Source organism: Spermophilus citellus, assembly GCF_964194105.1.
Source record: "Spermophilus citellus genome assembly, chromosome: 1".
Lineage (NCBI taxonomy): Eukaryota > Metazoa > Chordata > Mammalia > Rodentia > Sciuridae > Spermophilus > Spermophilus citellus.
Window position 1 is genome coordinate 284,278,473 of NC_138182.1, and position 23,053 is coordinate 284,301,525.

The 23,053-nt window shown below is 38.5% G+C and overlaps 1 protein-coding gene across 1 annotated transcript in view; it reads right to left on the bottom strand.

The window, feature by feature from the left end:
- Window positions 1-20,985, bottom strand: part of ICE1 (interactor of little elongation complex ELL subunit 1) — a 55,660-nt gene extending 34,675 nt beyond the window's left edge. The window contains exons 1-7 of the mRNA XM_081304046.1: window positions 20,656-20,985; window positions 9,228-9,286; window positions 8,652-8,680; window positions 5,941-5,965; window positions 5,027-5,138; window positions 3,007-3,083; window positions 1,846-1,883 (exon numbers count right to left, since the gene is read on the bottom strand). Of these exons, the coding sequence (XP_081160172.1) occupies window positions 1,846-1,883; window positions 3,007-3,083; window positions 5,027-5,138; window positions 5,941-5,965; window positions 8,652-8,680; window positions 9,228-9,286; window positions 20,656-20,739 (424 nt within the window). The 5' untranslated portion in view covers window positions 20,740-20,985. The remainder of the gene's footprint in view (window positions 1-1,845; window positions 1,884-3,006; window positions 3,084-5,026; window positions 5,139-5,940; window positions 5,966-8,651; window positions 8,681-9,227; window positions 9,287-20,655) is intronic.
- Between the last annotated feature and the right edge of the window lie 2,068 nt (window positions 20,986-23,053).

Below are 23,053 nucleotides of genomic sequence, written 5' to 3' on the forward strand. Positions count from 1 at the left end.
AGTTAATGGATTACTCAAAATCTGATCTAGTATGAGTTTTTCTCATTTCTTAAAGTATTCAAATACTTTACCGGTCAGGGCTAATAGAGGAACTTTTCTTTCTTTAACTATTTATAAGATTATAAAATTGATGCAGGGCTTAAGAATCCTTTCCAAACCCTTCTGGGCAGGGCCACAATCTAATGCATAAGGGGAGATGCCATGGTACCTTGTACTCTTTTCTTTTCAATAATTAGCAGTGATGTTTTGAGATTTTAGAACTGTGATCTTAGAATTAATTAATACTATTCTCTTTATCTGGTGAAGAAGAAAAGGGGGAAGCTTTCATGATATTTACTGGAGATAGTTATTCTTTTCTGGAATTTCCTCCCCCACACACATTATTTTATTGCTGCAAGATACTCATACATAATTGGGAAACTTATTATTAGATATTCACATATGCACACAATACAATTATATAATTTGGCTAATATCACTTCCTCGAATTGCCTTTAACAAGCTAACTAATCCTAATTCCAAATATCTTTGTTAGAGATCTACTCTTTAAGAATATTTAGAGTTCTCTGCATCTTTACCAAATCCTTCATTCTGAAATAACAAATACTCCACACTATTAACAATCTGACCAGTACTGATTTTATACAGATATACTCACACACAATTGCTAAAAAAAGCAAAATCCCCTAAAACAACAAAGTAACAATATGCTAACAAGCTTGAGTATTTCTTTCCTCAATAATCTTTATTATGTTTTATTATTTACTAGGGGAAAGTGTTTTTCTACATGAAAAACACTGCATTTTGCTTCATAGCTATATATGGAGTCTCAAAGGCATCTCATGTTTCTCAAAATATTTCCTTAGACACTTATCTCCACACACCACCAAGAAAAAGACAAGACTTAGAACACAGCAGTGTCCTTCCTGCCAACTGTCAATGTTTGTGCAATAGTCAAATCTAAGGAACAGGTCACCAAGACATTTATAGAATAAGTCTAAAACATTTGTCTTAATCTAGATAAATTAATGACTGGGACTACTAAATTTAAACTATTACTTCACACTCTAAGTGAAAATGCACCATCATTGAAGCAGGGCACAATCACTATAATGTCAGAAACCCACAGCAGATAAGACGGTTACTAGAGCCACACTGGAACTGAAGGAAGACCACACGCATGGATGGAAACAGCAGAAACTGTCTGTCTCTACTGTGCATTAGGTCCATGTCCCACCGCACAATGCAGGGAGGAAAAGCCAACAAAAAGATCTTGAGTTTCACTCCCACTGACTTCTGAAGGGTTATCAGCTGAAACATGAAGACCTAAGAAACTGCACTCTGCACTTTCTTTGTGAAGTAGAAGCACCTAACAATTGTGGAGTGTGTGGAGATTTAAAATGATTTAAATTTACCAGATTTAAACTGGACAATCGTAATGAAGAGGATTTCATGGAAATCTCCCTACATGTATCATAAATGCATGAGTTTCTTGATATTAAAAGCAGTATCTGTTCTTATATCATGGGGGGAAAATAAGAAAGTCCATAGGATTCAACTTTCAAAATTAAATCATTTCATTAGTTGCTACTTTTTACAACAAAAAGTGCAGGGTGCTATTATTTTGAGTATAATACCCTTTCAGGGACTGCCACATTCCATCTCCAACTTCTGATATGGTTACTAGGAGGAACAGACCCTTGCTCTCAACCAGGGATGACCCAGAGATGTACCGTCCAAGTCTACAGCAACTCAACCATTTGATCGAGTACTTCAACCTATTACCAGGGATCTGAAATAGCCAGCAAGGGTTTCCACTAGCCAGGTAACAATAGTGCCATTTACCTTCCAGCTTCTTCACCTTAGCTTCGAGTTTCTTCTTCCTAATAATAAAATACTATAAGTTAGAAAGTGAAAAATAATATGACAGAAACAAAACCTCACAATTTATGAAAAATATTTTTTAAATTACTGAGCTTTGCCTAACAGACTATTTCAGTCACAACTAGCATTAAGTTATCAATAACTGAAATTACCATAAATTTTTCTGATAGAATAAACCTAAGAAAGAATGGTATTCCATTTAATGTATAGTAGTTCTAAAATGGATTTTTTTTTTTTAAATCTGTCTTTTCCATATGAAAAACAAGTTGTGGACCTACTCAGGCTCTGCCCCTAGAGGAAGTGAGATCATCTAGAAGCTGAGCTGACAGCACATCCAGACGGGCTCCAATGGTCAGCACTGGTCAATATTACTCTCGGGGAGCATGTGCAGTTAACTGTGTGTACACAGCAACCTGACAGAAGGCAGAGGCTGGAGACCCTCTCCAGTTCTAAGATGGATTCCTAAGAGCCAAAAAGGAAGGGTAACCCCCTGAGAAAGAGTCTCTGAGTCACTGCTGAATCACATCTACACAGTAAACCACTGTCTACACAGTTCACACGACTGTTTTGTGTGGTACTGAATGTCAAAATAATCAAGGGAATTTTTTTAAATTTTTTTTTTTTTTAGTTGTTGATGGACCTTTATTTTATTTATTTGTATGTGGTGCTGACAATGAACCCAGTGCCTCGCACATGCAAGGCAAGCCTCTACCACTTAGCCACGACCCCAGCCCACAGGGGATGTTTTTAACAGCACTTTTCATTAATGGTAATAAAGATGTCTATTCTGTTTGAAACTCATTGAAATATCAGCACAAAGAAAGAAGTCAATAGACACACGGACACACATGCATGTGTACAGAATAAAAAACTTTTATGTACTTCTTTTTGCAGCACTTTAACACAGGACCTTCTAATCTTCCTTATAATTGCTCAAAGTAGATACAATTCCCAGTTTACAAAGGTGGAAATCAAGGTTGAGAGACTAACTAGTTCAAGACCACACAGCTAATCATGGCCAAAAAATCCAAAGACTGAGAAAAGAGAAATATTATTGATTTATGGAATATCTACTTTCAAATATGAAAACCCCATTTCTATAGTAATTTTAAAACTACTCACTGTGCATCACTTTTCAAGCATTCCTCTTTTACACGAGCATATTCCTGGTGAGTGTCCTGATATAACTTTAGAGAACTCTAAAGAAACAAACAAAAACTGTCCAAATAAAAGTAGCTGACAATAGGTCTTAACTTGTTTTGATCTTGAGAAGTCAAACTGTCATCCTTTCACAGTATGAAATTAACCAAAAGAATAGATATATTCAGCAGGAAACCAAATATAATTCATTGAATATTTTAATGAGTTTAATCAGATTATTAATACATATAATTGGTAATACACTCATATAAAAGCTACAAAACAAAATAATAACTTATTTTAAGACAATTCCAAATCCTTTAATAACTGGTTTAAATATCAAATAGCTAATATTCTTGTCTCAAACAATAAAATTCAATATACTTTGAAGAAATTTAGAGCTCAGTAAGTATTAGTTATAGTACTACTGTGGAAAAAATACAAAACAAATCACTATACTTAATGATTACTGGGAAAAATGTGTGAACTCTTAATATATATATATACCCTGACAGCCCTATGGACTGGGAAAGACTCTGTAATTGAGGGTGACATTTATATACATAGATATATATCTATATATCTATATATATCTATATATCTATATCTATATCTATCTATCTATCTATCTATCTATCTATCTATATATATATATATATATATATATATATTTCTCTATCTCACCAGCTCCAGAGGCCTTTTTCAAATGAGTCTGAGGGCTTGAGGGGAATTTATTTTTTTAAAGTCACAGAAAGTAATTAAAGAGTTTTATTATTGAGGTCTGATTCCAAGGTTCCCTCTCAGATATAGATTTTATAATCACAGATAGACATAATTGAACACTGCAACTGTTTCTGTTCAACTTTCACTGCATAGTTGAATGAAGAATTTTTACAAAAAAACAGTAAATAAATATGTATCATTCAAGTACATAAGATTTCAGATAGCTACATGTCTCTAGTGAAATAGCACCATGTAAGAAAGACCAGAAGGCAGAAATACTCTCACCCAAGAGCCATGGGTTGGAAAGGGGAGAATACTCCAGGGTGGTAACAATCTGTCTCATGTAAACCATATGACTTTCGGGATTTCCAGTGATTTTATCTGTAGTAGCCATGAACTCTTTTTTAAGGTTCTTGTAAAAGGTAAATTTATACAGAAAATTATCCTAAGTTTAAGGTATTAAAAAAAAAAAAAGTTTTCCAGGAAACTGGGTTTTGAAAAGGAAAATAAACTCCATGAAAGGATAACCTTATCAGAGTTTTATATCTAAAATAGGTGTTTTTTTTTCCAAGACTTCAAATCATTGCATAAATAGTATCAGACTGTTTCAAACAGGAAGTACCTTCTAACCTCAACACTTACCTATGAGAGCATATGAATATTAGTGAAGTACTCTCACTTTATGCACTGCTCACAGACAATGAGAAACCACAAAGTACCAAACATAACTACAAGAACAGAAATCTAAAATCAGGACGAAACCAAGCTACCCAGGTAATAGTGGTAAAAGGATGTATAGACATTGCTTAGTAAATTGATTAGTTCATGAACCATGAGAGCGAGTTCTCTATAGGACATCTTCACTCATACTAAAACAGAGACCCTGAGTCCTACCCTGGGCTGTCCAGCACTACTGGATGAAATCAAATTCTCTCCCACTTTCTCAGTCACACACAATGATTTAAGTGTAAATTTTTGCACATTATTTCACATTTAGGGAAAAAATTGAATTAGCGTAGGACACATTAAAAAAAACCATAAAAACACTCAGTTGTCAGTTTTCTCTAGTGGAGTCCTCAAAAAGCATAAGGAACTAACACAGTATTGTAGAGCTAGTAATCACCGTGAAGCCATTAATCAATCGGCTCAGTGTCTCTAAGGACAGTGATATATTAACTTTTATTGGCTTTGATAACACTTTAAAAGTGCCCTTTTACCAATTATAGTGACAGAATTAACGTACTGACAATAGGCCTTTATAGGAAATGATAGTAGTTACCTTTTTCTCTTCTAGCTCTGCTTTTAAAGATCCTAGTTCTTCCTGACACTTCTGCAGAGGAGAAATTTTCTGCAGCATCTGCTCCACTTGGTGATGTAAAGTACTATTTTCTCTAAAAATGAACAATGAATAATGTCATTACACAAGAGAATCTGCAGTGAATTGCTGAACACCTATACTGATGATCTGAGATTTCTAACTTGGAACCAAAAAAAAGAAAAGAATCTTTTTAAATACATTTCTACCATTTATACCTACTTACACTAATATGATCTTCATATTGCTTAATTTCTTAGAAATAACAGTCTATTTTTGTTAAAAGTGCATCAAAAAGCAACTTGGGAAACAAGTACAAGTAGACCTCCCTGGAAGTCTCTTCTCTCTGCTAGAGAATGTGTTCAAGAACTGTCTGCAAACATGGCACTTCCAATCTTGAATGCATCCCTATTTATTCAAATTAAGTGACAGGCTATTTTGGAATTTGGGTTAAAACTACATCTTCTTCTTCTTCTAAATGACAAATGTAAACAGAACATGAAATATTGCTGAAGTTTTAAGTAGGCCTGTTTTAGATTGTGTAAAATAACACTAGATAAACAACCATGTTAAAAAGCGCAATTCATGTGGACAACAGTAATTTGAGAATAAGCTTCATCTCAGTTGCAATGTAGTCAGCAAAAGTCAATGAAAAGATGAAACACCAGGCTGCAACTTAAGACCTAAGTAAATTCATTCAAATGATGTGGCAGAAAAATGCAAATCTTTTATTATGAGCAATAAAGCAACATACTATCCTAGGATCAATCCTAGGTATGTTTTGTTAGATTCTGTTTAAAATCTGGCCTACAAATACCTATTCAAAATCAAACACTCAAACAAGTGGGATCACCAACTATGAAAAGAGGTTGGCTTACCTTCTTGCAAACTGCAGCTGTAAAACTTATTAAAGAAAACTCTGAGAATTTTATCATCTGATACTCACCCCATAAAACTCATTTTACAATTATCTTTAATAATCTATAGTCAATGAACATACAAGAAAGATCATAAACCCCAGAAAATAACATCTAAGTTTCTACTTGTAACACAGTAATGTCTTTTTACTGAGTTATTCCTATTTACCAAAATACCTATTTCTCTAAAAAAACAGCCCTGTGAAGACTTGATTGGTTAGAGTTAAATTACAAGAATAAAGACCAAGCATTAACCAGTAAATAGAAAATACTTTGATATTCCATATATATCTGAATTCCCAATAACCTGCCCTTCATTTCTTGAGTAACTCAGAGAATAATGGCAACAGAAAAGAGTTACATAATTCACAAAAATCACATAACTACCCTTAATGAGTAATTAGAAAAGAAATACAAAGAGAACGTAAAATCCACAAAAGCTACAGAGAGATTATAAAATCTACATGGGTCTTCATTTTTACAATTCAGACAATTTGATAACCTCAATTTCATTTGCCAGTAAATATGCTTAGACAGCAAAGAATAATTCCTTGAAGTTTCACTTCCTAGCAACTCCCATGTTTACTTACAGCTTGGCATAGCATGTGTATATTTGTAAAAACACGTCTGCAGCTCCTGCAACTTAAGGTTCTCAAGGCTGAGAAGTACACTTTACTACTCTTCCTAAATTATAGCGGTCTTTGAAAAATTTTTTTTAAAAAAAAGTCATGAAAACAATGTATTTCCTGTCCTTTGGAAAGAAGCAATGATAGACAATAAAATGGTCAGAATTAAACAAAAAAATAACGCACTGAATAATGCTGATTTTATCAGAGCCCTCTTATTGAAAAATATAACTTTCTAATCTTGAGGGGGAAAAAAAGAGAAAATCTGTTGCTATGTGAGTAGCAAAAGACGCAAATTATAGAAAAAGCCATAATAAATGTGTGACTGGGTTTTTAAGTTGTAAAGCAAACTACTGCATTTTTAAGGTATAACAAATAAACATTTGTGGCAAATTCCAAGTGTATGTTTTAAAAAATCAGTATCTGAAGCTCAGGCTGAAGTTGAATATCACATCACACAACACACTTCTGAAAGTCTTACCTATTTATAAAGAATCATGCTGATAATTCTTATTTAAACACTTTTGTAGACAAATTTTAGGTAAGTCAGTAATTTCCAGATTACCCACAACCTCAAAAAGTTTATAGCATTTCTCCAAAAGTGATACAATGGATACTATTATGGTCTGCATATAGGGTGTCCCTATATTATTATATCCTGTATTAGGTGAGGTAGCAATATTTAGAAGTGAAATGATTTCTTTAGGGGAGCCTTAACCTCACCACTGGACAGATACATTAACCCCTTCTTCCCCACTTCCCCTCTGGGTTTCCAGGCTGGCAAGCTGAGCAACTTCCCTCCACCACACTCCTGGGTCATATTGTTCTTCTCACCTCCAGCCCAGACCATGGGCTGAAAATTTTGAAGCCATGAGCCCAAATTAAACTTATCCTCCTCTAAGTTGCTCTAGTCAAGTATTTTGGTCACAGCAACAAAAAACTGACTAACATACACACATATGAAGCTGCTCATCTATTTTTCTATTTAGCAATCTAGAAGTAGTTATGATAATTGTTTCTGTACTACTCTTAAAATCAAACATATTACTCTTGTGATTTTTATGCATTTGTAATTAAACAAATTAAGTTTCACAAAATGAAGCATATGAGAAATTTTTCAGTGACTTCCAATTTTTAATGTAAAAATTCAAACACTAAAACTAAATCTAAATACTAATACCTTGCTCTAATTATACAAATTAGATATCATGATATGAATACAAATAAATAATTGGAGATCAAAATTACATTCAGTATGCCAAAAATAATACTGAAGTAGGCCTCAAGTTGCTGTCAAAATAACTTGAGATTCAATTGTTGGGACAGCAGAAATCTGTTCCAACGTGGAAAATAAAGTTGAAGTATCATGATCTCTATGGGCACATATATGTTTGTTTTCATGGGAGAATTTTTATGGGAGAGACTTAAATCAAGGCAAGAGTTATCACCAAAGATGTGGAAAGATCAGTAATACAGACCTTTCTCTGTCTGCTAAGAAAATATTTAAACAGAGCTAACTAAATCATAGGTGTTTTGTAAATATTTATTGAACAAACTGACTCTAAGCCCAAGAATTTCCTTGTGAATATAAAAATCATATTATTTCTATATGGTTTTTGATATACACACTAATTCTCTATTAATCACAAAATAATTAAACAAGTTTTTTCCAACATTTTGAATGTTCTCGAGTATACTTTTTGCAGATTCAAAAGGAATATTCAGAAAGTAATTCTAAGTGTCAAAACATGTCCTAAGATGCTACATTCTCAGTAAAAATGGTATTACAAAGCTTATAATACCTTAAAAAAATCAGAGTAATAGAAACAAAACAGACTGCTAAATCTCCTTGTCTTAGAACTTTAAGTATGCATTAAAACTAAAAGGACTAGCTGTCAATTATGCCCATCAGAAACACTTTTTATTTGAGCCTATAAACTCTGCCTTCCAAAAGATAACTATTAAAAAGATCAGTCTTCATATCTCTATTATATATAAATAAATCTAAACATTCAAAAGAAATAAACAGTAAAAGGATATCATCACATTTCTTCTGGTATTCTGTTAGCAAATTACTGTAACAAAGAAAAGAATTAGGTTATTCTTTTTATTTAGAAAATACACTATGTTAAAATCATGTTGCAAATCATACAAAGCAGCCTCTCCTCTGGGTTTCCAGACACAATGTATGCTAATGTGTTACCTTAAATACCTCAAAAGCATTGCACTAACATGAGCTTTTAATTAAAAATCACTTTGATCAAAGTAGCATTGTGGCCTAAATTTCATAAGACTATTATAGCATTAAAAAAGTAAATCTGAAATCATGGCTATAAAATACTGTGAGGAAAATTTTACATTCAGCATAAAGCTAAAATGATTTTGAAAATACAAAACAGCTTTTAAAAAATTCCAATCCAGCGAAAGTAACTTCCTACTTACCCAGGAGCTTTGTTTAAAAGACCTGTGAGCCACTAAATAAAGGTTCAAGTTGCTGAGAGAACTCACAGAAATGTTACCAGAATGAGTACCTTGTAGCCTAACCCTCAGGGCCCCAAACCTCCATGTACTTCAGTTTGTCAGGCTTACAAAATTCTGCCAAATGTATGCAAATATACTTACTCTGTATTAATAATTTTTTGTTTCAAGGTAATCAATGCGTCAACATATTCATTTAAGTTCTGAAAGAAAAAAGCTACAGTTAGCTACTTAGGTTTCTATCACACTCAACTACTTTAAACATCTATGATATTTATGAGAAAATACAAATGTTTGGTTTAATATTACATAAACATATAAATGCGAGCCTAGTATTTATATTATGTAAACACACGTTTCCAGCCCATGCTGTCCCTCAAACATCTTTATCAAAACACTAACACTCTTTTAACAAAAAAAGTAGTTGTAAAGAAGCTTTAACAGTGTGCACAGCATCACAGTTCAATAAATATTAACTGATCATCATTCTTCACCCTACATGGTTTATGAAAGGATTTAAGACTACCCAAAAAGATGTACAATTTTTAAAAAGTAAAAAATTACAAAAAGTAACATGGGAGAGATAAGTTGGAATATTACAATGGATCCAAGAGTAAGTGAAAACTTATTTCATAAGGATCCACATTAGAACATACAGACCAGTAACAAATATGGCTCTAAGTTACTGCTATAAACTTGAAAAAATGTTACCCTGTTCAAATGAACACCTGGATAACAACTTATTCTAGAACACAATCATGTTAACTTTTCCCTATTCCACACAAGAAATAATCCCATAGTATTTTCTTAGCTTTCCAAGTGGTTGCAGCACATGTAAGCACACTTGGATGCCCTCAATTTACCAAGTCTCTATAAAGGACATTTAGTACTTTCAAGTCTTTCCTAATAGCATGTAGTAGATTTCCTTGTTCATTTCTTTATGAGACTCTTCTACTTTTTTTTAGGATGAAGTCCAAACAGTGTATTGCTAAGACAGACTCTAGCAATGTTTAACAGCAGGCAACCCTCCAGAGGTGAGCCATCCCCACCCATTGTTTCTGTTTCCAGCAGCCTTACCAGCTCTCTACCTGAGTGACAACTGTGATTTTTGTGGCAGTAATGAAAATTTTCTTGTATGTTTTATACAAATAGTTACAACATCTACAACAATGGTCTTATCCCTCCTTTAACTCATGCTTATGCCTTATTTGCTTGCCCTCATCTTCCTGAACTCACTAAAGCCTCAGCACAAAGCCAAATAGTGAGTAGTAGGGAAGAATACTATGTATACATCCTTGTCTTAAATTAGAATTAAGTTTGCTATAATCCAGGTTTTTCATTGATATACTTTGATCATGTCATGAGAACTTCTACAGACAGTTTGCTAAAAGATTTTACCATGTCTGAATATTAAACTTTAGCAAATAAATATACAGGTATCTATTTAGTTTAAATGTGTACATTTTTCTCCTTTCACTTATTAATTGCAGTGGATTAATTACAATAGTTTCTAACATTGAAGTAGTCTTGCATTTCCCAGGATAAAAGCAACAGAATACTATACTGACTCCAACTATCTTGATAGATTCAATGTGCCATTGTACTAGTTAGGTTGTTTTTGTCAAATATGTTCAAGAGTGATATGTCTATACTTTTTTACACTATGTCTCATATTCCTAATAATATTATACATAACTCATAAAATTATTTAAATACCTCTTCCTTATTCAAAAAGTGTGAGAAGGAGATAAAGCATGAGTACTTCTCATGCATGAAAAATATTTTGCTAAGTGGAGAACAGTTAGTCACCATCTGTTAGCTGTTGAATGCCCCACTCCCAAAAGACATACTGAAGTCCTGCCCACCTCAGAATGACCTAATCTGGAAATAAGGTCTTGGCAGATCCAATCAGGTCACCATCAAAGTACACTGGATTAAGGTGGGCTCTTAATTAGAGCTTTTTGTTAAACATTGAATCCCAATCACCAACTCTCCAACAAGCCTCAGGAAACAACTCCTCCACAATCCAGCAGCAAGCTTGCTTTTAAGAGGAGGTCTCCAGATTGGGGATGTGGCTCAAGCAGTAGCGAGCTCGCCTGGCATGCGTGCGACCCGGGTTCGATCCTCAACACCACATACAAAGACGTTGTGTCCGCCAAAATAAATAAATAAATAAATTATTAAAAAAAAAAAAAAAAAGAGGAGGTCTCTGGGACACCATGAATGCTTGGGGCAGAGGTACCATACCAAAAGCAGAGGGATTATGTAAACCTAAGCATAGTGATCTGAGATTGGCCACCAGTTTATCACTAGTAAGCTCTAGAACAGAGGCAAACAGTCCTCTGTCCTCCAGGTAGAAGGGGGCACTTTCCCTCAGAAAAGATCTGCAGGTATTAACACTAGCTATTCTTCCATCAACAAATGGCCAGGCCACTATCCTGCAAAACTGTGCAGGGTCCAAAAGCCTCACACACTCAATTTATAGCTAGCCTATTAGGAACCATTCATGAATAATTGAGGACTCCTGAACACAAATCAAAAGGCTACAATATGAAAGAGGGAGACCAAAACAAGAAAAAGCAGCTTGAAGTAAACAAAAACTGGACAGAAAACTTTATAGTTATTTATTAATACAACCTGATATTCATGAAATTATAAGTTACTTTTAAAGAACATTGAGAACTCTTAGAAACTGGGGAGGAGCTCTTAAATTCAAACATGAAAACCCATAATATGGCTAAAATTTTTAAAAGGATAACAGTGTTGGTAAAGATGTGGAGAAACTGGAACTTTCAAACATTGCTGGTGGGAATGTAAAATAGTTTAGCTGCTGTGGGAAACCCTTTGGCAGTACTCCACATTAAACAATTACCACAGGATCTAGCAATCATTCTCCAAGATACACACCCAAGGGAACTGAAAACATAGTCCATATCAGACTTATACACTAACATTTATACCAGCATCATTCACACTAGTCAAAATGTGAACATAAACTTAATGTCCATCAAGAGATGAATGGATAAACAAATGTTATACACAGATAGTCATATAATAAAATCCTGTTTGACAATGAAAAACTGGGATGATTCTTTAAAACATTATGCTAAGTGAAAAAAGCAAGTCACAAAAGGCCACTCATTCTAAGATTCCATTTATAATGATTGTCCATTACAGACAAATACACAGAGACAGAAAGTATACTGGTGGCTGCCAGGAGCTGAAGGAAGGAAGGAGGCAAGGGACACCAGTTGGTAGGATTTCTTTTAGAGAGCAGATGAAAACATTCTACAATTAGTGGTGATGACTGCACAATTCTGTAAATATACTTAAAACCATTCACTGCTAACATTAAAGAGTAAATCTTATGATAATTTGTATTTTGACAACACTGTCATCACTGAATTAAAACCAGGAAAGCAAAAATTAAAGACTCAAAAAGCTTTGACCATAAAATTGAAAAGGTCCCAGAATATAAAGCAAAAACAAAGAGAAAGAAGAAAGAAAAAGAAAAATAATTAACCAGTGTCATAAAGGTGGTCCCATAGGCCCAACAATAAGAGTTACAGACAGAGGGCTGGGGATGTGGCTCAAGCAGTAGCGCGCTCGCCTGGCATGCGTGCGGCCCGGGTTCGATCCTCAGCACCACATACCAACAAAGATGTTGTGTCCGCCGAAAAAATAAATAAATAAAGATTAAAAATTCTCTCTCTCTCTCACTCTCTCTCCTCTCTCACTCTCTTTAAAAAAAATAAAAAATAAAGTGTTTCTAGCTTTAAAAAAAAAAAAAAAAAAAAAAAAAGAGTTACAGACAGAAAATGAAAAAAAGTCAGAGAAAAACCAAAGCCAGGTGTCTCCAAATTGAAAAGGTTAGGCATATGGATTCAAATAAGATCCAAACCACGAAATGTCAACACCGAATGTCAAGACATTAGAGACAAGGCAATGAGCCTCTAAGAATCCCAAAGAAAAGTGAAGCATGTCCCACACCAGGAATCTAGAATTGGAAGGGCTTCAGCCTTCACAACAACACTGGAACCAGAGGCCTAGAAAGTGAGCCCACATTTTTGAAGGAAAATTTAAAATGCTGTACAATAAATATTGGGCATTTGAATAGTCTCCACAAATTTGCTTCAGGGAAGTACTGAAAGATGTGAACATGCTCCACCAAAAGAATGGAAGAAGCCAAGGGAAAGGCTAGCTCATGCAAGAGATGGAGATGAAGAGAAGCCCTGGGAAGGCGGCTGTGCCCCAGATTAGAGCAGGAAAGAAGTTTCTCCTTGGGAAGAAAATGCCAGTGGACACAAAAGCATTAAACGGTATTCACACAAGACTAGCTCAGAACTGCATGTGCATGTAGTTATTTTGAGTGATGCATATAAATTATTATTATTTTGAACAGAAGTGACTCTGCCTCGCCCCCGCCCCCCAACATTCTCTTTTGAATTCTTCACTATTCTATCTCATCTTCGCCACCTTGCTTCCAGATGCCATTCAGTAATGTCAGTCCTAGGCTAGGAACATCAAAGAAAGGTCTGGCCCTAGAATCACACACACATGGATTCAAATTCCTCTTTCACAACCACTTTCTGGCTGAGTGACCTTAGACAAATTTATTTAACCTCTCCCTGACTCAGTACTAACTCCAATTTTGCAGATGGAGAACCTGAAATGCAGAAGTTAAATGGTTGGCATGCTATCAGGATTGAAAGGGATGGGCCATTAAAAATATTCAATCTAGTCCCTGGAGCAAAATAAGCATGCATTAATATTTTCAAGATAAAAAGTTGAACTAAGGATGTATTTATTAGAGAAAACAAGAAACCATGCAAAAAAAGTAATACTGTACACCAGCAGAGCTTCCCTCTGCATTAATGTGCAGTCATAAAAATGTCACAACCAAATACTGATATGAAACCTAAGTATGCTGAGAGAATGGAGAGCGGGATATGTGCAGGCATGGCAGAGGGTGGAGTAGTGAAAAAGCTCCACCCTCACCTTCCAAAGTCAGAAATTCAACAGATATGCCTAAAACTGAAAGAAAGAAAGAAAAAAAAAAAAAAAGAAGTAGCAATACAACCGTACTACTAAGAAAGCTCATCATAAAACATACATAGTGCAAGCAACTGAGAATAGTGTCTCCTGGAAAGGAGGGATGCATGGAGCTGGGGCTACAGGCTATCTTAAAGAATCCTGTGCATCTAGTTGTCTTTCTAAACTACAGTCATGTATAACTCTCATAAAAATAAAAACACCACAAAATAGCACTCTTGTGTCGGGAGAAGGACTTCTTGTTACTATTCTCCAGCATTCTAATCTCTAACATTATTTCCTAAGACCTGGTTGCATGTCTGTATGAACTCAGTCGATAATTCAATATCCTAATAAGGTACCTCTTTTTCCTCCCCTCTTCTAATCAGATTCAAATGTCATTTATGTTGGTTAAAACAATACAGTGAGCCTTAGACCCCTGGGAATGTAGCAGGTTAATCCTGGGTGGAGGGCATGCAGGTTCCCTCCTCACTCATCCATGCAACTGGAACCCACTATTGCCCACGTTCTATGGAAGGAGATAAAGGTCCAAATACTCCTCTCTTCTAGGAAACAGGAAGGTGCTGGGTCTGATTACTGTTTTTCTCTCAGCACTCCTATTCTCTTCTGAAGCTCCTACACTTTGAGGATGCCTTACCCAAAATGCTTGGGATCAGAAGTGTTTCAGATTTCAAGTTTTTCTGATTTTAGAATATTTGCATAGACTTTACAGGGTGAGCATTCCTAATGCAAAAATCCAAAATATGAAATGCTCCAAAACCCTAGATTTCAGATTCTGAGTTTTGCAATGCTCAACACATATTATGTTGTCTACAGGAAAGTTCAGAATTATTCCTAATTGTCTTCTTTTTCTGATAACTAGTTAATGTTTTGCCTTTCTTTGCCTTGTGGGTGGTTTCCTCAAGTTATAAAACTTACTGAAACAATTTCCAGAGCATTTCATTCTCTTTCTCAAAAAAAAAAAAAAAAAAAATCTGTATTTGCTCCTTTTCTTTAGCAGACTGTTTTAATCTCAAGCAACGCAATACCCTCCTATATGTCACTGTGGGTACTGCTGCAGTAACCCCTTCTTCCCTCGGTAAAGTGAAAGCGATGCAGTGGCTGAACATAGGGTGAGGAGGGGTTGGCAGGACAGCCCTGGAGAGGAGCAAGTCAGCAGAAGCTGAGCAGGTACACAGGAGAGATGGCCAGTAATGCTGGAAAAACAGTTACACTAGGCAAAAAATTAACATATGTAGATAATGAGTAAATATGTAAATGAAAATGGGATAGGAAGGTTGCTTGAAAAATGTGTAAATAAGCTTGAAAAATGTGTAAACAGAGTTAGCCCTCTATATCCATAAGTTCTGATCCGTGCATTCAACCAACCACAGAAAATATCTGGGGGGAAAAAAATGCATCTGTACTGAACATGTGCAGACTTTCCCCTTACCATTATTCCCTAAATAATACAGTACAACAATGATTTACATTATATTAGGCATCATAAATAATCTAGAGGTGATTCAAACAATACAAGAGGATGTGTGCATGTGAAATGCAAATACTGTGCTTTTATGTAAGGGATGTGAGCATAGGATTCTGGTATTCAGAGGGGTCTAGGAACCAACCCCTACATGAACCAAGGGACAACAATACAGTGAGGACAGTGGCGTTTCTGCCTCAGCATTAATGACATTTTAGGCTGAAGACATGCTTGCAGATCCCCCCACATCCAGAAGTGGGCCACAGCAGCCCCCTGGTATCAAAGTGGGTGTGCAGCTGAATTAACACATAGGCTTGAGAGCCCTCTCCTTTAGAAAGGCCTGCACACAAGGTGCGTCCTGACTGACATTTGGAAGCTTGGATTTCTGAAAGGTTCCCTCCCACTATTCACCAAACTAATCACCATGGTTCACTGTGCCTAAACTGTGCAATGTGATTTATGTTAAACACCTGCATTCCTTCTGGGAGTCTGGAATTTAGAATGTGCCTACATGATCAGTCCCTGACAAAAACCTTGGCCACCGAGTTTCTAACAAGCCTCCCTGTTAACACTTTTATACATGTTGTCCCTTGACTCTGCTAGGAGAGTCAAGGGACAACTCCCCATACTTCACCCCCCACCCCATACCCTTTCCTTTTACTAAATTCTGCTCTGTCTCCTTTCCGTACAATAATCCATATTCATGAGTCTAACTATATAAGGACTCCTATGAGTTCTGCTAGCAAATCATTGAAACTGGGCATGGTCTCAGGCCTTGCCAATGTCCCCTGAGTAATGCAAGGCTCTACTATTTAACTATGACAAGCATGAAAGACAAAGACTAAACGAAGGATGGTAAAGAGCCATGACAATGAAATATAGCATTCCTGACAGGAGTATCAACCAGAAAGGAAAAAGCTACTCGTGAACCAGTAATCAAAATCTGAATGGGCCAATGGATGGAATGGGACTGCTGCACTGATGCTAATGTCAAGGGGCAGAGGCTGTAAGCTGAAGTATTCATCTTTTGAGGAAATATGCCAATCACCCTTGGCTCCATGCTCATCTATCACGCACTACTTTCTCCCCTTCAAGCTTTTGATTGAACAAGTTTTTGCACAACTTGTTCCTTCTGCCACAAGATTCTCCCTCCATCTTTTCCTTCTTGGTCAACTACAAATCATCTTCCAGACCTCAATTTGAATTCACTTCCTCTAATGAGGCCTTCAGAATTCACATAAGCCCAAAGAGTTGGCCCTCTTCTGTGTTCCCACCAAAACTTACACCATACTTATAAGTGAGGTTGCTTTGGTCTCAACTATAACCTCAAATAGAGTAAAGCCTCAAATTGGTTCTCCTCAAGATTGCATTTCATTACACATGCCAGGGGTAAAGACATCAATAGTGGATAAATAAATGAATTATAATTTCATAAGTATTCCTTGCCATAGAATGAATTGTAAATCAATATATCTGGAGAAAATATGTTTCAAGTTCCAAATAATGAAGTTCAAACTTCTGGAAATTATCAATGGGAGTCCAGCAACAAGTTTATATATAAGATCAGTTCTGTCCCTTGAACAAAACACCTAGCTCACTAAATTTCATTTAGTTCAATGAGCTGAACATATTCAAACTCTCATCTGGATTCCCAAGAAAGTCCAATTGCTTTGTTTTGCAGTGAAGTAGGGCAAAAAGGGCCTCTCCTCCACCAAAATAAAGTGACTTATGCCAGTTGAGCAGCCTGACTTAAAATCACCTAACTTAAGACTTGTGTAATTTAGCCAGGCAGTGAAGCACATCTGTAATCCCAGCAATTCAAGAGGCTGAAGCAGAAGGATAGCAAGTTCCAGGTCAACCACAGCAATGTAGCAAAACCCCGTCTCAAAACTTAAAAAAAAAAAAAAAAAAAAAAAAAGAGTTAGGGTGTAGGTCAGTAGTAGTGAGCCCCCGAGTTCAATCTCTAGTACCACCAGAAAAAGAAAAACAGACTTGCTTAATTTACATATCACTGTATTGGTTTTTATGACTGCAACCCACATGGACATTGGGCTCCAGATCAGTGACAAACCATTATAATCAATGAGGTGAGAAAACAAAGATGAGGTGATTTATGAGACTGAAGGAAAAAAAAGGGATGTATAAAATACAGTCAAGCTATACACTTATGAATCAAGCAATGACCTGAGCAAACGCAGTAACTGTATCTGTTGAACTTCTAAAGAAAATAAGGAAAGGATGGATTAAGACATGAAAGATTTTTTTTTGTGCAGCAAACAACTGCTCAACTCAGAAGAGACTTGTTAACTTAATGTTATGGGTCAGAACACAGCCACAACACTGATATGGGTTCCTCCTATAGAAGTATCCTGTATTTTGCTTGTAAACGTTCTGCAAGATAAAGAAGTTTCAATGTATTAAAACACTTAAAGAGCAGGATATATTCTCTCTGCATCTTTAGTTTCTCATGCAAAAGTTTAATCCAAGTACTTGCTGTAACATACAACAAATCAGAAATGTCTCCTAAAAGCTGATTATCCACCTACCAATTAACCAAATACAATTCCTTCTTCTCAGTTGTCATTCTTTTCCATCTCAATTCCCTCTATAACACTATTTAATTCTCTTTATCTGTTTCTCCTTTCTCATCATTCCATGCCCACCTCATCAAAAGCTATTTAGCAGCCAGCTGGGTGGGTTTTTTTCCTCTCCACTGACTCCAGGGGCTTTGTTTTGTTATTGTTGTTGTTTTTGTTTTTTTAAGTGACAGAACATACTCCCCCATTCTCCCATCTCCACTCCACCTACAAATTGTTTACAATGAACTCAGTGCCCAACTAGCATGCTCTCTATTTCCTTGTTAGTGTACAGGGTACCTCTGCTCTACAAACAACAAATCACCATCCTGATGTTATTTCAAAACTTCATTCCCACATTTCCAATATCCCTTCCATCTTGGTTTCTTCTACCACAGTTCTCATGTCACTTAAGATTTTAATTTCTGAACCTTCCATTCTTCTGATATAAGAGGTATTTTCATCCTACTTTCTCATATTCAGAACCTTTTTCTTCTCTTATTCCTAGAACCCCTCAATTAACTCAGGCTTTTATTATTACCACTATGCATTAGTAAAATACTTTACCTTACTTACTGCACCCCTCCCATTCATTCTGCACATCACTCTCTGTATTTCTACTACAAGCCCTGCTTTGGTGTGATAACCAGGCAAAAACCTCCTCCACTCCATAATGCTGACAGAAATCAGACAAAACTTCAAGGTGGTCGTCACTCAATTTTTTCTATGCTCTGCCAGGAAACTCATTTTCCAGCCCCACTTTACAACATTAAAGACTAATTCCAGAGACATCATTCACAACTAATCACTCTTTTTCCCTAAAAAGGTATTCCAATTCCAAGCAACAGAAAACCCAAATGTAGTAGAGTGTCCTGATCTAAAGAGGTCTGCAAACTAAGGCTTTCCCTTTGTTTTTTAAAGTTTCAATGCAACACAGTCACATCTATTCTTTTATATGTTGTCTATGGCTGCTTCTGCACCTTTAGGCAGAGTTGAGCAATTGTGAACTAGTCACAGCATAATAATTTATGATTTTCCCCCTTAGAGAAAAAGTTTACACCTGTCTAGACCTAGATACCTACCAGGACTCTCCTATTGCTGTTTTGAGAACCAACAGTGGCATGGAAGGAAGGAAGGAGACTCCTTAAGAGACTAATCAGTAAACTCCAGGTCACAGATGAGAGTGGTGACCATCATGGGGAAGCAATGAAGATGGTGAAAAGTGGATGGATGATGACCCGGGAGCACCAGCTGATGGACTAGATTCAGGCTGAGAGGGGAAAGAGGGGCACCAAAAAGGAAATCCAGCTTCTGGCCTGAGCATCCTGAAGAACACAGCTGCTACTTTAAATAAGATAGGGGCTACTGGGGATGAACAGGAGCTGGAAGATCAGATCCATGACGGAAGAGCATAGCTCACATCAATTATCCTCCTGTGCAAACACCTCCAGTAACTCACTACCTTATTCAGAGAAGCCCAAACCCTTACAATGCTCTATCTGACCCACACAATCGGGCCCTTCCCTTCCTCCCTTTCTGACCCCATCAGCCTCTGACATTCAGACAAGTGCAGCCTCACTGGCCTTCTTGCTCTTCCCAAGCTTACCAGGCAAGCTTGTGCTCCAAGACTCCCACCTAAGGCTTCCACTCAGACGCTTTTCTATCTAGGTATCAACAAACCTCATTTTCTCACCTCTTTGCTCAAATATAACATTCTAAGGCTCCCTAAAGTCTCTGCCCCCCTTTTGGCTCACTTATTCACTCCCCTTTTCAATTTTATTAATCACCAATGTATTTACTTTCTAACCTAACTTTTACTTGTCCTGCCCCCATCCCTCAGTGGTTCAGCATGTCTTTTAAATGAGACTCTGACAGCAGTTAGGAAGGACGCTGGAAATTACTTGGGCTATTTCTGTTACTTCCATGACCAGAAGCCAGATTTTTGCAACTCAACATAGAAACAGTCCATGGCCGCTGTTAAAACTTCATGCCTTTAATTTACTACAATGAAAACTAACACGTTACTGACTTAATTGATAACATGATTAACTTCGACAACTAAGATAGGTATGACAAACCACGTATGGGCTGAAATATGTCTCTCGAAACGTTGTCTAATATCCAGACAAGCCCACGTCACCAAAGATCTGCTTCCAAGCAACAAAATCTTGGAAGGGGTCAGAACAAAGGTCTTCTCCGAGACGTAAATTCCCTCCGCATTTCACCTGTCATTCACCCACCAAAGCCCGCCCTGGGGAACCCTGAGGCTGGGTAGGCCCTCCACACCCGCACTCCGCCCCCTCCACCCACGGAGCCCAGTCAGTGAGTCCTGGGTTGCAGGTGTGAACAAAGCAAAGCAAACGGTACCCAAAACATTCGAGAAGGGGAGCGGGAAGAGGGCCTCGGGGCAGCTCCCGCTGCGGACCCGGAGAGCCCCTGACACACAGCCCGCGCCCTCCGCCCCGGGGAGGCGACGCACCTGCTGCAAGGAGGCACAGCCCTGACACCGCGAGAGGTCCGCCGCCGTCCCGGGCGCCGCCGAGTGGGTCTCGCCCGGCATCATGGTGCTGCCGCCGGGCCCGGTGGGCACGCACGCCTCAGGGACCCGCGGCCTCGGCCCTGTCCTGCCTCTGCTGATGCCGCCCGGGCCGCCGCCTGCCAGGCCGCTTCCCGCCGGGTCCGGGCGGGTCCATCCGTGCACAGAGGTTCCCGTGGAGCTGCCTAAGGGCTCTCCGAACCAGAGCCGCCTCAGGCACTGGAGAGAAACGCTACCCGGCGCGGCCCCTGAGCGCGACGCGGCCCAGCCAGGACCCCGCCCCGCCCTGGCCCGCCCCGCCCCCTCCGCGGCGCGGGGCTGTCCGACTTGCTGCCTGAGTAAAATCGGGGGCGGACCCGCGCAATGCGGCGCCGAAGATCTCCACAATGCCAAAGCCAAGGAGAGAAGAGGCCTAAGAGACGCACTCCTTCCACTGTTAAACGTCAAACCCTTATTGTCAGCATGTCGCGTGACAGGCTTCCCATTGACACCTAAAGTCTGCGGCCACGGAGGAGGTGACCCGCCGATGACGTAACTCCGGGCGCCCGCTGTCGCGGAAGGACCTGGGTCCAGGAGGAGAAAGTGCGCGATTTGTAACCTGGAACTCCATGCAGTCCCTCAGCCCAGGGAGCGGGAATGAGGACTACAGCGTGCCCCAGGCGGAGGCTCCGCGCATCCTGTGGCCATACCCGGTGCTCCTCAGCATTCAGGACGCAGCCTTCGCCTCCAGTGGCTGCTCCCCTTGGCACGCAGTCATCCCCTCGTGCTCCGGCCTCTCCGCCACGTCCCGGACGGCGCAGCTCCCGACGCCCAAGCTGCAGCTTTCCAGGCCCCAGCTCTGGGTCGCCACCGCTAGGGGCCATGCGCATCGGCGGTCCGGTCTTCCTGGGCGACCCTTTTCGTCCCAACCACTCCCATGTCTTGTTTCTGTTACCTCTAAAGAGAGGTAAAAGCAGGACAAATCCTAACCCTGGCCGCAAGTACTAGGTGAATTCAGGCCCTGACCCTCTCGTCCAACCGAGGTTTCCCATCTAAGCTTTTTAGTCTTGAATCACAGCCTGTTGTCATCAGTATCTTTGCTCGGAAACCTGTGGCCTCTCATCTTCTGGTTACAAAGTTCAAATTTCTTATTTACCCTTGAGTGTGTTAAATGCACATGATGCCGCTCTGGTGCAGATTGGGAACGATCCTTGTTCCCCAGTATGGAAGAGAAAACTACGGAGAGACACCGAGGAAAGCGGCGGAGAGCAAGTTTATTGAAGAAAGTGGTAGAGGCAAATTCCGAAGAGATGTGGGGCCTTGGAGCTGAACATTCGTAGGAAGGGGTGCGACTTTCTTTTTTTTCTTTTTTTTTTTAATTAGTTGTTCAAGACAATACAATGATCTTGATATATCCTACATTTGATTCAAATAGGGTATGAATTCTCATGTTTCTTCGTGTACAGATTGCAGGATCACATTGGTTATACATCCATGTGTATACATACAGCAATCCTAGTGTCGGTTGTATTCTGCTGCACTCCCTATTCCCCCCTCCCCTCCCATCCCTATTGTCTACCCACACTACTGTGACACTTATCTCTGTCTTTTTTTCCCCTTCTCTTCCCTTCCCCCTCACACCATGTATATGTTGCTTTCTTACAGATCCTAGAAACCCCTTTAATTCTCCATATATGTGACTGGGAGCAGGGGCGCAGAGGTACATTGTTGGCAATCCAGAGTTCCTGGAGGAGCCCAATTGTATGGAAGCTAACAAGCAGTTGTTCTCTGATTACCAGTGGTCATCCTTTCTCAGCCTCCATCATTCATGATCGTTGGTCCTTCCTCAGTTTGCTGAGGAATGTGCAGGCTTAGGCCTGCAGGCCAAGTAGGGCTGCAGGTGAATTGCTTTTTGACCAATTGCTTTTTTACTCACAGCAAAAACCACTACACAGAAAACGTGGAGATCAGGTGGGCCCATTTTATAGAATTATTCTCTTAACCTCGAGTTTTCTACATGCTCATCTGTCTGTCCCCTAACACATCCAGACCTCACCAATCTAGTTGGAAAAGGCAGGTGAAAACACCCCTTCCAAATAAGGCAGCTGTCATACTGCTGGTTATTGGTGTTGAGTCCTGCTTCCCCACATGTTGAAGTTTGAACATTAGAGAAGCATGCAGAGGCAAGCATATGAAGCAGGGTTTATTTAAAAAGGGGTAACATAGACTTCTCCCACGAAGGAGAAGGGGGCCATACCCCTGGTAACATGGTATTCCCAGAAGTGAGGTATTCTGCCCTTTTTATATGTCCTAGGCTTCCTTTGTTCTGCTTTTCCCCCTTATATTTCTCCTTCCTGTGTAC